At 36.2% G+C, this 16,686-nt stretch overlaps 1 protein-coding gene and 2 pseudogenes across 3 annotated transcripts; all 3 read left to right on the top strand.

Annotated features, from left to right (window-relative positions):
* Positions 1–673: 673 nt before the first annotated feature.
* Positions 674–5,192, top strand: LOC114730566 (ankyrin repeat domain-containing protein 13C-like; annotated as a pseudogene).
* Positions 5,193–6,674: 1,482 nt separating this feature from the next.
* On the top strand, positions 6,675–10,807 carry LOC114730553 (ankyrin repeat domain-containing protein 13C). Of its 3 annotated transcripts, none has more exons than XM_028917641.1 (3): positions 6,675–6,909; positions 7,602–9,049; positions 10,090–10,807. In XM_028917641.1, exons 2-3 carry the CDS (start codon positions 7,661–7,663, stop codon positions 10,375–10,377), a joined length of 1,677 nt encoding a protein of 558 aa, XP_028773474.1. In that variant the 5' UTR covers positions 6,675–6,909; positions 7,602–7,660; the 3' UTR covers positions 10,378–10,807. The 3 variants fall into 3 exon arrangements, with proteins under 3 accessions (XP_028773474.1, XP_028773473.1, XP_028773472.1); XM_028917640.1 differs by having other exon boundaries at positions 6,675–6,948; XM_028917639.1 differs by having other exon boundaries at positions 6,675–6,948; positions 7,497–9,049.
* Positions 10,808–13,585: 2,778 nt separating this feature from the next.
* LOC114730552 (ankyrin repeat domain-containing protein 13C-like) lies at positions 13,586–16,598 on the top strand (annotated as a pseudogene).
* Positions 16,599–16,686: the final 88 nt, after the last annotated feature.

Genomic DNA, 16,686 nt, shown 5'->3' with positions numbered 1-16,686 from the left:
CTATTTATTATAAATAACTAATTTAACTATTTTTTAAATTTATTTAAATTATTTAATTAATTTTTATATTAAAGGATAGAAGAAGCATGTTATCTTGTTTTGCTGGCATTGGCAAGAACAACAGGTGTTGACGGTGAATTGGTAATGATAATCGTGGGGATAACTTTCTTTATTTTACCCGAGACACGTTCTGTTCTGTAAGGACCACTTGACTGACATAATAGCGAAGCATATTCGATAAAAAGGCACTGTTGGGGCCTATCAACAATAAAACACCCAAGAGGGGGGATATATATAGACAGACATACATGTATATCTTTTTAAAATTAAATGATGATGATTGCTCTTTTACCTCAGAAAAATAAAGGAAAGAAAAGAAATTAAATGATTGAGTCAAATCGAGAATTTAATCAAATTTGATTGACACTGTGAAACTGAAAAGGAAATAGGAAAGCAGGTTCCCTCCATCGGGCCTCACATGGTGCCTTCCCACTGTTATGGACCCTCTGGCTCTCTCTCTCCCTTTCTCTTTCTCTGACCCTTGACTTTCACTTTCCCCGTGTTTTCGAAAGCGCATGTTTCTACTGATCAGCTTCGACGAATTAAAAGTGCTTTCGAGCCCCCATTAGAGGTCCCTCTTTTACTGCTCTATCCTAATTATTTTTCTTCTTCTGGCCCTAACTTGAGGGGAGGGAAGTTTCATCTTGCCCTTTTCTTTATCTCTCACATGCATTCCCTTAACTGACTAAAAGTATTATTTTTCTTCCAATCATTTTTTATCTGTCTCTGGGTTTTGGTTATCTTTTCAGCTATGCCTTTACAATATAAACAAGTTCCTTTCTTTGCTTGAATGGCGGGGTTTTGTTGCTCCCTTGTATTCCTTCCTTCATTCTGTACCCTTTGCTCATCCTTTAACAAATTCCCCCTTACTTTCTTCTCTGCTTTTTAAAACCTTTTATAATTTTTTATGATAGAATTTTGCTGCTTGCAACCACATGCATGTTCTTATGTTTGTCTGATCTGGATTGGATCACAAGGATCTTTGCTGTTCCCTTTTTGTTTTCTACTTGCGGAGAGGACAAGCTGGGGTGGTTGAGTACTCGATTCTCGTCGGTTTCAATCTTGTCCTCCTCGGGACTCATCGAAGAAGCAAAACAGTAGAGAAGAAGAAGGTAAGTATCTTTACTTCTTTGATTGCTTGATCTGAGACCACGCACGATACTTTCCTTATAGGTGTCCCCTCTCTCTTTTCTTATGTTCCGTGTTGCTCTTTGATTCTGATTCAAATTGGGCCTGTTTTATTTGTGGTTGATAGGGCTTGAAACTCGGAAGGTCTATAAGTCTGTATCATCCGTTGAATCCAAGGCTCCGATTTGCCTGTTCTTAGTATTTGATGTTTGGATTATGCAAGTTTGTGTTGCAAGATTTCAACACTTGGACAGTCTGGATGTTCAAACGAGTTTCAGTTGATGGTACGAGCACAAGCTTGTAATTATTAGTGTTGGTTGGTCCCTGTTACAATTGAGTAATGGCCGGCATAGATGTTACAAGATATGCTCATAGTCCTGTGCACAAGGCCATCATATTGAAGGATTATGCTGGTCTCAAGAAAATACTGGGGCGCCTTCCACAACTTGGTAACCCATCCAACATTCGCACTGAAGCAGCTTCAATAGCCGAGGAAGAAAAGGCTGATGCCATTTCTGCTGTAATCGATCGGCGTGATGTGCCAAATCGTGATACTCCTCTTCACCTGGCTGTAAAACTTGGTGATGAAGTAGCCACTGAGATGCTTATGGTGGCTGGGGCAGATTGGAGTTTGCAAAATGAACAGGGATGGAGTGCCCTTCAGGAAGCTATTTGCAACAGAGAAGAGGTTATCGCCCGGCTGATTATCAGGCATTATCAGCCTTTGGCATGGGCAAAATGGTGCAGAAGATTGCCTCGCTTAGTGGGGACCATGCGAAGGATGAGAGACTTCTATATGGAGATAACATTTCATTTTGAGAGTTCTGTGATTCCTTTCATCTCAAGGATTGCACCTTCAGATACTTACAAGATTTGGAAAAGGGGAGCAAATCTAAGGGCGGACATGACTTTGGCTGGTTTTGATGGTTTTAGAATTCAGAGATCAGATCAGAGCATTTTATTTTTGGGTGATGGATCAGAGGATGGGAAAGTCCCACCTGGGTCGCTCTGCATGATCTCACACAAGGATAAGGAAGTGATGAATGCTCTAGATGATGCTGGATTTCCAGCAACCGATGAGGAAGTTAAGCAAGAAGTGGCTGCAATGTCTCAAACTAATATATTTAGGCCTGGGATTGATGTTACCCAGGCAGTTCTTTTGCCTCAGTTGACTTGGAGGCAAAAATGGAGAAAATAAACAGGACAAGAAAGGATGGTTTGGTGGGTGGAGAAAGAAGGATTCTAAACATGATGCACAAAAAAAGATTGCTCCGCCAAGAAGTTCCCTCTGTATAGATGAGAAGGTGAGTGATCTATTGGGAGATTCTCCTTCAAGGAATCAGATTAAGCCAGGCAGACATTCTGTTGAGATAGCTGTAAGGGGTGATGAGCAACGGAGGAAGAAAGATGCCAGAGCTCCTTCTGCAAATTCTGATAGCAAGAGTCACGGAAGTCGTGAAAATGAGTATAAGAAAGGATTGAGGCCTATTCTTTGGCTTTCCCTAAACTTTCCCCTTAAAACTGAAGAACTGTTGCCATTACTTGACATTGTTGCAAACAAAGTTAAAGCAATTCGACGTTTAAGAGAACTTCTTACAACAAAACTTCCAATGGGAACCTTTCCAGTAAAGGTATGTGCTCATAATCTTTTTCAGTTTATAAATATTACTAATCTGGGTACAAAACTGGAGAAAATTCTTGTTATGTGTAAAAATAGAAGAAATGATGAAAATATTAAAAAAAGGGAAGTTGAGATGCAAAAAATATTTACTTTAGTATTCTGCATTTGATTATTTTTTATTAGCTTCTGTGGATAGTAAATCTCTAGAATTTGACAGGTATTTACTGGAAAATATTTGCTTATACCTCATCTTAAACAATATGGTTTTTATGACAGTTTTTGGTTGCCCTTCTGTTCTAGAAATGATAGCCATCACCAGGTCTACTCTGATGTTGCTTGAATTTCAATTTTGTTAGCATTGCTTAATCGTTTTGTTATATAAATGGTTTGAACCTGTTAGTTAGAAATAAATGACACAGCATTTCGGCCATGACAAGTTAATAGTTAATGGTGGTTGATGTTCAAACCTGGGGACTAGAATGTTCAAGAATAGGTGTTGCTTCTGACATGTGAGGTTACTATGTGGAAAAACCTCTGCTTGCATGATGGCACTGGTTTTTTATGGATTCATGGGTGCAACATGATTTTATTTTGAACTGAAAACCTACGGAGGCTGCCCAAATTGTTACCAGCCATTTGAGCTTAATCCCCAGAAGCAGTTTAGTGGAATTTGTTTTCCATGCTGAGAGATAGGAGAACATCACTGATTTGTTACTTTCTGGAGTCAGTCTTTTGTTTTGCTGTTACCTTTTCACTTGTAGGGTGCCTTATCCTCTCCCCGTGCATCTTTCTTTTACATCATGTGACAGCTTCTTTCATTACGAAAAAAGAAAGTGAAAAAGAAACTATTGATTCTGTTATCTTGAGTCAAATGCACCAAATAACATTCTGTTATCTTGAGTCAAATGCACCAAATAACACTAGCTGTTACTTTGCTATACTAGAGAGTGATAACAACTACTGCTGTCATCAATCTTCTTCATCTAATTTGATTTTTATGTTTTAAAATTTTCTTTTTCATTTTAGAAAAACTAGTGAACTCCCAAAGATTTGCAGAGTAAAATCCTATTTGGTTTAAATTATAAAATGTTGGGCTAGCTGTCTGATTAAGTATCTGGTTTAATGTGTGACGTAGTTTTAAAGGGGTTACTAGTGCATTATAGAGTTGAGAGTCCTATACTTTTTCTATGTCTTGGATCAGAAAACAAGTCAGAAAATAGTTGTCAAAGTCTTGGATAGAAACCTGAAATTGGCATTAACAGTCACCATGGCAGAGGATATCTTCTCTTTTTCTTGTCAATCCTGGATCCAGTTTGGTGTTTGGGAACTTGTATTCTCATTTGTTAATTAGGTTTGGCTGATTTGAATTATTGGCCTTGAACTGAAGTTGAGTTGTTGTGGATTTCATTAGAGGCGTAAATGATAGCTTTGTAATTTCAACCTGTTATCTCAAGGCCTGGTCATCCGAGAAATCCTTTGACCCACCAAAACTTCCAGCTGAAAAACTTTGGTTGGATCATATAACTCAGCTGACTAGAACATGGCTTTAGTAAGTAAATCCATGCCCCCTGCTTCACAATTCACACTAGAACTACAGCTACAATGTCTCCCCCTTTGTCTGGGAGTAACTTTAAAGGGGTGTCAAGCAACCATGTTTGTTGGACTTGGGTTGTAAACTCCAACTGTAATGCATTTTTCATTTTTGAATTTTGTTTTTCTTTTCATTCCAGTATATGTATGATAGCAACTCAACTGACTCATCACCCTTGCACATTCAGGTCGCCATCCCTGTGGTTCCCACCATCAAAGTATTGGTTACTTTCACCAAGTTTGAAGAACTACAGCCATTAGATGAATTTGCAACACCCCCATCAAGTCCTTCTGCTGCAGGCCGCGAGAGCCCTGCAGTGACACAGTTCTCAGCTTCATCTTGGTTTCAGTGGATAAAGGCTCCTTACCATCGCCCCAGCTCATCAGCCGCGGCTAGTTCAAGCAGCAGCCGGATAGAAAATATTCAAGACCCATTTGCTATTCCCTCTGACTATACTTGGATTACTGCTGAAGCGAAGAGAAAGAGGATGCAGGAGAAGAATAAATCAAAGAAAGGGAGGAATCATAGCTAATGATTTCATGAGTAACCTCTAAACCACGGAAGGTAGGCTTCCAAACGGCAAAAAGTGTTTATTCCAAAACTAAACAATTGAAGTGTGTAATATGGATAACCATTTGGGATTATTTTCCCCTGTATTTTTGGGGAGGGGAGTGGGGTTGTGGCATAGGGAAAGATATTGTGATTCTTGCTTCATTTGCTGAACATTGCAAGTTCAAACCATAGATTTGTTTACTCTTCTTTTCAATACATGTGGCAACCATTAACACAGTAGTTATAGTCTTGGTGTTCCCCCCCCCCCCCTTTTTCCCAAAGCTATTTTGATATTTTTCCTTTAATATTTTTATGTAAATAAACTGAAAGTCGGCTCTGGGCTCTTTGTATCGGAATACTTTGCCTAACCTAGATACTAAAATCTATGGTACTACTTCGTTTGAAATTAACCGTTGTCTCCCTAATTTGACCTTAGTGCGCAACTCGTCTGGATGCTCGTGATGTGTGGATAAAGGGGTTGGTTAGACTATGCAGAGCCGAAACAAGTGGGAAGTGTTATGGTTTCCGTCCAAATCTGTACGGATAAATCTTATGCATGAGTCTTAATTATTAATTAATTTATAAAAAAAATTACTCGTTATAGATTTCTGGAAGAAAAAAAAACTGATCGGCCCTTAATATAAGGCCTATTTAACTAATTTGATTAGATTAAAGAAATTAGGTAAGTTAGTTAATTATAAAAAATATGACATGTTTTTCCTAAAACACCATAATTATCTTTCTTATATCCTTTCTCCCCTTCTACTTGATTATGGTTGAGGGATTATTTATAGGGATAATTTAGGAAAAAAAAATAAATATAAGAAATAAATCTTATATTTGGAACCAAAATCAACTCAACAATTAGGTCTTATATTAAAAACAGGAGGAGTAATTTTTTTTTTAAATTCAGAGGTTTGATAAAAATAAAAAATTATTCACTTTACAATGTCTATGTACTCCATCCAATCTACAATATAAGTTGTTTCTAGATAAATAGCTTAGTCCACTCCAAAATATAAGTTACTTAAAGAGTAACAAATGCATATTTATCAATTTTATCCCTGTAATTAATGTTTAAATTTTAACTCATTGTATTTTTCTCTTTTCTTTACAACCTCATTTAATATAATTAAAGTTAGAAAAAAAATTTTCAGTTTGAAACACAGAATTAACTACCATTTTTTTGATATTGATGAATTGATTAAAATTAGTTGTATTATGAACATGAAGAAGGATATTATATATAACTATTTATTTTTTTTTATGCATGTATTTAAATTTTGAAGTGAGTCTGTGAGTCTTATTATCATTTGTTAAAAATTTTATACTCTTTCGATCCTTAATATAAGATCCATTTAACTAATTTGATTAGATTAAAGAAGTTAAGTAAGTTAGTTAATTATAATAAATGTGACACATTTTTCCTAAAACACCATAATTATCTTTCTTAATACCCCCTCCCCATATTCTACTTGATTATGGTTGAGGGAGTATTCATAGCGATAATTTAGGAAAAATTTATAAATATGAGAAAAATGTCTTATATTTAGAATCAAAATTAATTCAACAATTAGGTCCTATATTAAGTAACGCAGGAGTATTCTTTTAGTAAAAAATTGTATATCTAACCACATCAACTTTGCCAATGGTCATCCCCAGAGAAATCTGTGCATCCCTCTCGCCAAACTGAGCTTTGACTAGAGAAATGTGCTGGAGGAGAATTGATCTTCAGTTCTTCGACCGAAAAAAGAATTGGCCTTCAGTTGGATGCTGCGCGCACATTTTACGCGCCATAATATAAACCCTATTTACAGGAATCCAACTAACAAATGGATTAAAGACATTGCAACTTACGTTGGCGCTCCCTGTCTTCTCCTCCCGCAAGATAGACAGATAAGAAAATTTTCCTTAAGAATTCAAGCCTTAATTTCTATGGCTTAATTTGAACGTACCGGTGATTTCTCTTGGCATCTCTGAGAAACTCGTATTATTGGTCTGTGATAATCATTTCTATTTTTTTTGTATTATTTTTATCATAGTTTTTGCTATTTCAATAATCAAATCCTGCCTCCCCACATATTCCCATTACCGAATCGTGTTTCTTGCAGCAATTAACCAGACCGCCTGGAGGTTCTTGGGTTTGTTTGATCCGTGCTCAGAGCGCTCTGTTTTTTAACCTTCTTTTGCCATTTTTCGCTTCCTACCTTGGGGTTCATAAGAAGGGTTAATAAAGGCGTTGAGCAGCCCAGTTTAATTGCAATATTGGACTCCCTTTTTTGTTTTTGGGTTTTTCTTTTGTGGGGAGGCGTTCGCAGACACAGTGGAAGCACAAACAGAATCAATAAACAAACCTTCACCAAGAAAAAAGAATAAATAGAGAAACGTGACTATTTTTACAGCTTACCTCGTTCGTTGACTAGAGTTAAAGCCAGAACTCTTTTCTTTCTGTTTCTAAATTTATATTTGCAGCTCCATCTATTTGATTGTGATTTCAAATGAGCTAATTCCATTTATATTCACATGATTTGCATTATTGAGAAGACAATGGCCAACGGATTAGTTTCGTTTGTTGATTTCTCTGATTTGACCGTACGTAGCCTCTCGAGTTTGATGATTGAATCATTTGCCCTTGTGACTGTTAATTAGTGTGGGTTGGAGTCTTCTGCATCTTCTTTTTTCGGTGAGGAGTCTTCCGCATTTGATGAATGGCCGAAATTGATGTTTCAAAGTATGCTTATAGTCCTGTGCACAAGGCCGTAGTGCTGAAGGACTATGCTGGTCTCAAAGAGATACTAGCACGTCTCCCACGACTTGGAAACCCATATGACATTCACACTGAGGCAGAGTCAATAGCTGAGGAAGAGAAGGCTGAGGCTATCTCTGCCGTGGTTGATTACCGTGATGTTCCGAATCGCGATACTCCTCTTCATTTGGCTGCTAAACTTGGCGATGAAGTAGCCACTGAAATGCTCCTTGTTGCTGGGGCAGAAAAAAATTTGAAGAACAAACAAGGGTGGAGTGCTCTTTCAGAAGCTATCCTCAATAACCAAGAGAAAGTTGGCTTGCTTATGGTTCGGCATTCTTGGAATCATTTAGATGAAAAATGGCATAGGAGGGTGCCTCGCTATATAGCAGCCATGCAAAGGATGAGAGATTTCTACATGGAGATTACGTTTCATTTTGAGAGTTCTGTAATTCCTTTCATCTCAAGGATTGCCCCTTCAGATACCTACAAAATTTGGAAAAGAGGTGGTAATATGAGGGCAGACATGACTTTGGCTGGTTTTGACGGTTTAAAAATTAAGAGGTCAGATCAGAGCATGATTTTCTTTGGTGATGGTTTAGAAGATCGGAAGATGCCGCCTGGGTCACTCTGTTTCATGTCACACAAGGATAAGAAAATCCTTACGTTTTCATCTCCTGCGACTAAACCAACTGGTAGACAGGTAAGGAAAAAATTTAAGAAAAAATCTGAGGATTCGATAGTAAATGTGGGAATTGACATGAGTCAAGCATTTCTGGTTCCCCAATTGACATGGAGACGAAAAGAGAGAAAGGAAATTGTGGGACCATGGAAAGCTAAGGTGTATGATATGCACAATGTGAATCTAAGCGTCAAATCTGTAAAGGGCCCGAGAGCTAAGAAAGATGATAAGGCCTCTAGCATTAGAAATAAAAATGAGAGTAAGGATATTCAAGATATGTTGACAGAGGAAGAAAGAAAGCAACTGGAATCTGCACTTGCCCAAAATGTGGATTCATTGGAATCAAATAATGAAGATAGGCTTAATCAAAAAGAAGAAGAAAAGAAAGAGAAAAAAGGACATGGCCGGAAAGAAAAGGGGACCAAGAAGGGAAAACATATCAAAGCACCTTCAATGGATTCTGGTAGCAGCAGTTTTGACAAGGAAGGAAGTAGCGAGAGTGAGTATAAACGCGGAATGAGACCTAGCCTTTGGCTTTCGCCAAATTTTCCACTAAAAGTTGAAGAGCTGTTGCCATTGCTGAACATTCTTGCAGATAAAGTTAAAGCAGTTCGTCGGTTAAGAGAACTTCTCACGACAAAATTTCCAAAGGATACCTTTCCTGTGAAGGTGATGTTCGCTTTTTTATCTTATCTTTGGTTTAAGATTCTAGCTGCAAATCTAGTATTATTTCCTGTTAAGAAAATATATTATTCATAGTTTGTTATGGTCGGATTATGGGAAGAGATCATTCTTTTCCACTTCTTTGAAAGGGGACATGCCTCTGAAAAAGAAAGGTTCTTGTTCTTAATTGAAAAATGGCACGGGCAAGTCCTCAAATGTGCGCTGTGAGTTTGATGCACATTAAGTCAGAATCAATTAGTGCTTATATAGTTCCTTTAAGGTCTTAACTATCTTATCCGTTCAAATCACCCTTTACCAATTCACAACAATGGGTAGCTAGTGTGGGCAAATATAATTTAGCAGAAAAGGATTTCTAATTTTGGCGGCTTTGATGGACTAGAGAGCATGTAAGTTGTATACTCCCACCCACCTTTAAAGATATGGATTTTACTTCTCTTGTGGTGCAAAATAAAGCATAGCGCTAATGAACTCACCGGGTAGCTAGTGTGGGCAAAATAATCAATTAGTGCTTATATAGTCTTTGCTTCTCTTTATGGTCCAAAAGAAATTATTATGACATCCTCAAATCTAGTTTATTTCATGGTTTCTGGGAGAAGTATGGTATGAAGTAATTTTTTCTTTCTCTTTACTAGTATATTATAGTATAGGAAAGCTGAGAGGGCCTCGTTATACCTTAGTTTTGCTTTTGCTTATTCGTTCCGCTGTTAAAGAGTGAATGATCAGGAAATATGAATGAATAATAATGGGTCATGTAAGATATGCACGCTGTTAAAACTCTAGGAAACACTGACAACTTGAAGAACAAAGAACGCTGGTTGTATAGATATCATGTAACTGGTTGCATGGCTCGAATAAGAGTGCTCATCTGCACTAACATGTACCATATAAGAAAAAAAAGCAGCCACTGACGCTTTGTTTCTTGTCGTTATTAATCATGGTTCCATTATCTTTGCTCAACTTTGTTTTCACCTTTGTTTTCGATGAATGCATGACTATAAATCTATTTCATTGCCTTCGGCATTCAGGTTGCAATCCCTGTGATTCCTACTGTTAGAGTATTGGTTTCCTTTACGAAGTTTGAGGAATTACCGCCACTGGAAGAGTTCTCATCGGCCCCTACAAGTCCAACTTCCGCAGACGATGAAAACCCTGAAGAACAACCCCAATCTTCTTCTTGGTTTCAGTGGGTAAAGGCCAACCCTAGTTCGTCCGCCGATTCCAATGGTGAAATTCAAGACCTTTTTGCTATTCCCTCCGATTATACCTGGACTACTCTAGATGCGGAAAAAAGTAAAAAGACCGAAAAGTCATAATTATTGAGGTTGTTGAATCGTTGAGCAGGCTCCAGCTTCCAAGTGCTGTATATGATCGCGGTGAGTCATAAGTTTTGGTTATGTAAGAAGCAGGAATTAGTTGCAGAAAATAATCTGTCTAGTTTTAGTATGGTTTTACTTTTACACAAACACAGAGGATGGTAGCTAGTATTGTCAGGTCAAGTCTGAGCATATTCAAACCCGAAACCTTGTGCTTGCAAGTAGCCATAACTTTTTATTCATTGTGCAGTTTTACAAGTTAGCGACACATTTGCACGCGCACTAAATACCCACACGCATAGACGGATGTTATGGATTTTGCTTCTGTGTGGTAGGTCTAAACTCTGAAATGCAATTTTTATTGTACCAAACCCGACAAGAATGAGATTATGGAATTTCAAATACACATGGTTTGTTCGTGTTCATTCAATCAATTGTTAAGCAAATTGACCTGATTATGGTAGATTTGTCTGCATTGCTGTTTTATTATGATTCCCCCCCCCCCCAAAAAAAGTACACGTGATCGATGCAGTGCAGTTGCAACTAGTGGGGTTTCATGGAAGTATGAGTAAAAAGTATTATAAATATTACGACTTATTAAAATTCTTATATTTTATAGGAAAAATTGGTAAAAAAAATCCCTGTTTGAAAATTTAATTGGCCAAAAGGACATGAAATTGTGCAATTATAAGTATGATCCGTAAGTGTAACATCTCATCTATAATTTGCACTTGCACAATTTCAGGTCCTTCTGGCCAATTAAACTCTTAAACAGGGATTTTTTTTTACCAATTTTTCCTATTTTATATGTTTATGATTCAATACAAGTATTTATTATACTACTTTTTGGTTATCAATATAAGAGCTAATTGACTAATTTGAGTAGATTAAGGAAACTAGTTCAGTTAGTTATTTATAATATATAGATATTGTCTTTTCTAAAATATCTTTACTAATTAAGTGTATTATTGGTTAGAACTATCATTATGACAAGAATTATTTAAAAAAAATAAATAAATATGAAAAATAAAGTGAATTGAGATTTTATATTTTTTACTAAAATAAAATTTAAATGATATTAAATACAGGAACTAGCATTTATTTAGTTCAAGCTTCTTAGAGAAATAATCAGGGAAACCAACACCATACAGCTACATTGCAAAATGAAAAGTAAAATGGCCCAGCTAGGACTTCAGTCTGGAGTCCGCGTCGGTTACACGAGAATGTTAATTGGAATAATTTCATTTTAATCACAGAATATAAGATATTTAAATATTTTACTATTTTTTTAAAAAAATTTTAATTATCGCACGGGCTTTGCATCAATCTATACACGCATTTATGGAAGCGAGTTCTTTCGAATTTTCTAAATGGCAAACCACAATACATTCATCAAACCATTCAAATTAGCTGATCATTATCACTAATCTTAAAACGCTATGTAAAGCTATCCCATAGTTGACTTTTAACTCAATATTCTATGACTATATCCTGTCCTTCATATAAGATCTCATTTGATTTTTATTTTGGTTCCAAATATAAAACCTTAATCCACTTTGTCTCTCATATTTATCTTTTTTTTTTCAAAATAATCCTTCTAATAATGTTAGTTTTAACCAATAAACTTGATTAGTAAGAATAATTTAAAAAAAAAACCTATTTATTACAAATAAATAACTTAATTTATTGCTTTAATCTACTCAAATTAGTCAACTAACTCTTATATTTAGAATTGGAGGTAGTATTATATTAAGAGGACTTAAGCTAATTATAACTTTTTGTCCTATTTATAAAAAAATACATTATAATTATAAAATTTATTTCTTATAAATAAATGAGTTTGAAAGTAGTCTTATTTATATCTCACGTTGTCTTTTCTTTTTTTTGGGGTATACTAGGTTGTCTTATTATCTGAGTCAAATTCAAGGGGTGAATAAAAATAACATATTATTTATTTAGTTTTCAATAATACTTTTAATTTCAATTGATATAGAAGCCTATATGTATATAATCGGATATAAGTATATTACTCCGGTCCTTAATATAAGGCCTATTTAACTAATTTGATTAGATTAAGAAAGTTAAGTAAGTTAGTTAATTATAAAAAATATGATATGTTTTTCTTAAAACACTATAATCATTTTTCTTAATATCCTCCATCCCCCACTTATTTGATTATATTTGAGGGAGTATCCACATGAGTAATTTTTAAAAAAAAATGATAAATATAAGAAATAGGTCTTATATTTAAGACCAAAATTAATTTAACAATTAAGTTCTATATTAAGGACTAGAGGAGTATTTTAAAAGAAGGCTAAGAGTTAAGTTTTCCCATTAAGAATCATCATTCATCAGTATAGTCATTATCATCATGAAATATAAAAATTTTAACAAATTGCACCAAGAGAAACCTGTTTCAAAACTAAAATTAAATTTGATTACAATGAAGGATTACGGGTCACAAATAGAATCCGTCCCTAGTTTTACTCTTTGGTTTATTTCAATCAACTTTTTTTTTTTTACCAGCTATTTAAATCAAGCTTGATCATAGGAATTGGGTGGTTGAAAATGGACTTCCAATAAAGATGAAGCGGATGATAGGTGCGCGCCATGAGCCCATAGCATAAGCCTCATTTGCGCTGCCAGATGAGAAGGATTTGTCACTCACATTAGAATTCCATCTCTTTTCCTTTCCGGCAAGGCGGAACAAAATTGGAAAATTTTCCTGGAAAGTAGTGCCTTAATTTTTGTGGCTTAATTTGAGGGGAAAATTTGCGGATTTCTCTTTGCCACTCCACGAATATTCTCCGGAACAATTCTAATTTTTGCTAGTTTCGTCATCAAATCCCGCCTTACAACACTTTCTCCATTCTTTTCCCCATCACTGAATTGTGCTTTAAGCAACTATTAAACATACCGCATGCACGTTCTTGGGTTTTTTTAACCTGCGTTCAGAAGGTTGTATTTTCTATTTCCTACTTTCTGACAAGGCAGAGGTCGGTTTCATAAAAGCGTTGAGTTTCAAAGTTTATCTACAATCTTAGAACATAGGAAGGTCACAAAGGAAGCAGAAACTTAATAGGTAAAGAAGCGCTCTTTCATTGCTTTAATATTTAGAGCTCAACCGGAATGTTTTCCTCTCTGTCTAGTTTGCAGGTTGGTTGTGATTGAAATGAGTCAATGTCATTCATAATTTACGTTATTTACGATCTCTAAAGCATGATTGCTAATGGGGTTTGCTCGATTTGTTGCTTTCCTCTGATTTGACGATACTTAGCAAGATTTAGATTGTGATGATCGGATTCATTTGCTCTTATGATTATTGATTGATGAATGTTGGATTCTTCTAGTCTTGTAAAATGGCGGACATTGATGTTTCGAAATATGCTCATAGTCCTGTGCACAAGGCACTATTGTTGAAGGATTATTCTGGGCTTAAAGAGATATTGGCGGGTCTCCCACAGCGTAGGAACGCATATGTGATCGAGACTGAGACGGAGTCAATAGCTGAGGAAAAGAAGGCTGAGGCTATCTCTGCTATAGTTGATTGCCGTGATGTTCCAAATCGGGACACTCCACTTCATTTGGCCGCAAAGCTTGGCGATAAGAAGGCCGCCGAAATGCTTCTGGTTGCTGGGGCAAATAAAAACTTGAAGAACAAACAAGGATGGAGCGCTCTTACAGAAGCAATCATCAATAAACAAGAGGAAATTGGTCTGCTTATGATTCGGTTTTCGTATTATCATTTTGATGAAAAATTCTATAGAAGATTGCCTCGCTATATGGCAACCATGAGAAGGATGAGAGATTTCTACATGGAGATTACGTTTCATTTTGAGAGTTCCGTAATTCCTTTCATCTCAAAAATTGCCCCTTCTGACACTTTCAAAATCTGGAAAAGAGGTGCTAATATGAGAGCAGATATGACTTTGGCTGGTTTCGACGGTTTAAAAATAAAGAGGGCAGATCAAAGCGCTCTTTTCCTTGGTGATGGCTCAGAAGATGGGAAGAAACTGCCTGGACTACCATTCTGTATCATAGCACACAAGCATAAGAAGGTATATTTGAGCGATGTAGTCCCCGGTGCTACACCATCCGATCAGGCGATACAACAAATTTACAATAGAAAGTCTCAGGAACGAGAATCAAAACCAAAGATCAGGATTGATACGACTGAAGCATTTCTTGCTCCCCAATTGACATGGAGAAAAAAGAAGAGAAAGGAAATGGTGGGGCCATGGAAAACTAAGGTGTACGATATGCGCAATGTGCATGTAAGCATCCAATCCAAAAAGGCCCCTGGAGGTAAAACGAATGATAAGTCGTCTGCCAGTGAAAACCAAAATTGAGTAATTATATTAATGAAAATTTGACTGAGGAAGAAAGAAAGCAACTGGAACATGCACTTAAACAAGACATGGATTCATTGCAATTGAATACTGAGGATGAGTCTGATGAGAGAAAAACAGAAAAGAAAGAAAAGAAGGAACGAGGACGGAAAGGAAAGGAGAATAAGAAAGGAAGACACATAAAAGCACCTTCTGAGGATTCTGATAGCAGCAGTTTTGACAAGGAAGGAAGTAGTGAGAGTGGGTTTAAGCTAGGAATGAGGCCTAGTTTGTGGTTTTCACCAGACTTTCCTCTGAAGGTTGAAGAATTGTTGCCATTGCTTGACATTCTTGCAGACAAAGTTAAAGCAATTCGCCGTTTAAGAGAGATTCTTACAACAAAACTACCAAAGGATACCTTTCCAGTCAAGGTCTGTGCCCTGTGTATCTTCGGCTCACAGAAAATCTTAGTATTTTCATATTACTTCATCAGAAATTGGAATTTTAATAAGAATGAGGTCACTGATTAATTTGTTTCCATCTTGTATTCCTTGATGCGCTACCATAACGAACTAGGGTTGATTGTTTTTCTCTTCATAATAGAGAAAATTAATGTCCATAATTTGCTTAATTATAGCTAGATGTCATGCTTGTTTTGCCTTGAAAGAGAGACCGTTTCTGTAAAGGGTGGATTTCTGTTTTCAAAGAAAAGCACAGGAAGACCTGAAAAGTGAGTTATGGCTTTGATGCTCAAATTCAACTTGAAGTTTATCGCTTAAAGCTTGTTGCGTCTAAATGGCATCTACTGAACATTACTTACTTGTTCATATGTTTCAAATGTAAAAAAGATTAAGAATGACCTGTTATATGGTAGTTATTGATCATTTGCTTGTCAAGAATGTCAACTTGTGAAATTTTTGTTTTAAGTGATTGAATTTCTTATGACCCATCCAACACATGCGCATGCGCGCGCACAAAACATTTATGTTTTTTTAATGTGTCTGCTTGTGTCTGTAATTTATTATATACTCTCTGTAAAGGCTTATTGAAATGCTGTTCCTCCAACTCCATCCATGCAAGTGTAAAATCTTGTGTATTAAGCAAAACGATTTGATGAAATTGTCCATCTATTATCTGCATTGGACCTTTGGATATGAGCCTTTGGTATTTTTGTTTTATACAATATGTGATATTCAGTATTACCGAGTCAAATTCAAATGTTATCCAACCCAATTAAAGGAAATTCTCCCACGTGATTAGAGACATTGATATTTTCTTTCTTGTTGTTTTCACTCTTGATTATGTTCGCTGGTTCAATTGTCTTTGTTCAACCTTGTTTCTTATTTTCGTTTTGGATGAATGTGTGACCATTTGACTACCTTTGTCAGGTATCAATCCCTGTGATTCCTACTGTTAGAGTATTTATTTCCTTCCCAAAGTTTGAAGAATTACCGCCGTTGGAAGAGTTCTCATCAGCCCCTTCAAGTCCAACTTCTGAAGATCTAGAGGACCCAGCAGAACAATCCTCATCTTCTTCTTGGTTTCAATGGATAAAGGGGCACCCTAGTTCATCTTCTGCCGATCCTAATAGTAAACTTCAAGACATTTTTGTTATTCCCTCTGATTATACTTTTATTTCTTGCCAGCCCACAAACCAGCAAGGACAAGAAAAATAAGACAGAAAGATCCCATAACTAATAAGGTATTTGAATCTTCCAAGCCCTGTATGATACTTGAGAGAGCGAACAGCAGATTCTAATCAAGAATATCATTACACTGAACTTATGAATCATGTAAGGGGGAACTGAATTTTGATGCTATATATTATTTTCACACCGTCCATTAGGATTGTAGAACACAAGGAAAGTATATGATATGATTCTCTTGCTATGATCTTTTGTGTAGCCATGCTTTTTATCGCGGCATTGGAAGTTCCTCTTTCTGTTATTGACATCAAGAAGGATGACAAGCAGTGGCTGTT

The sequence above is a fragment of the Neltuma alba genome, unplaced genomic scaffold (assembly GCF_004799145.2).
Source record: "Neltuma alba isolate B1F8T4 unplaced genomic scaffold, ASM479914v2 tig00012743_pilon, whole genome shotgun sequence".
In the NCBI taxonomy this organism is placed as follows: Eukaryota; Viridiplantae; Streptophyta; class Magnoliopsida; order Fabales; family Fabaceae; genus Neltuma; species Neltuma alba.
Note: the sequence above shows the minus strand (reverse complement) of the source record. Positions and strands in the feature narration are given on the sequence as shown.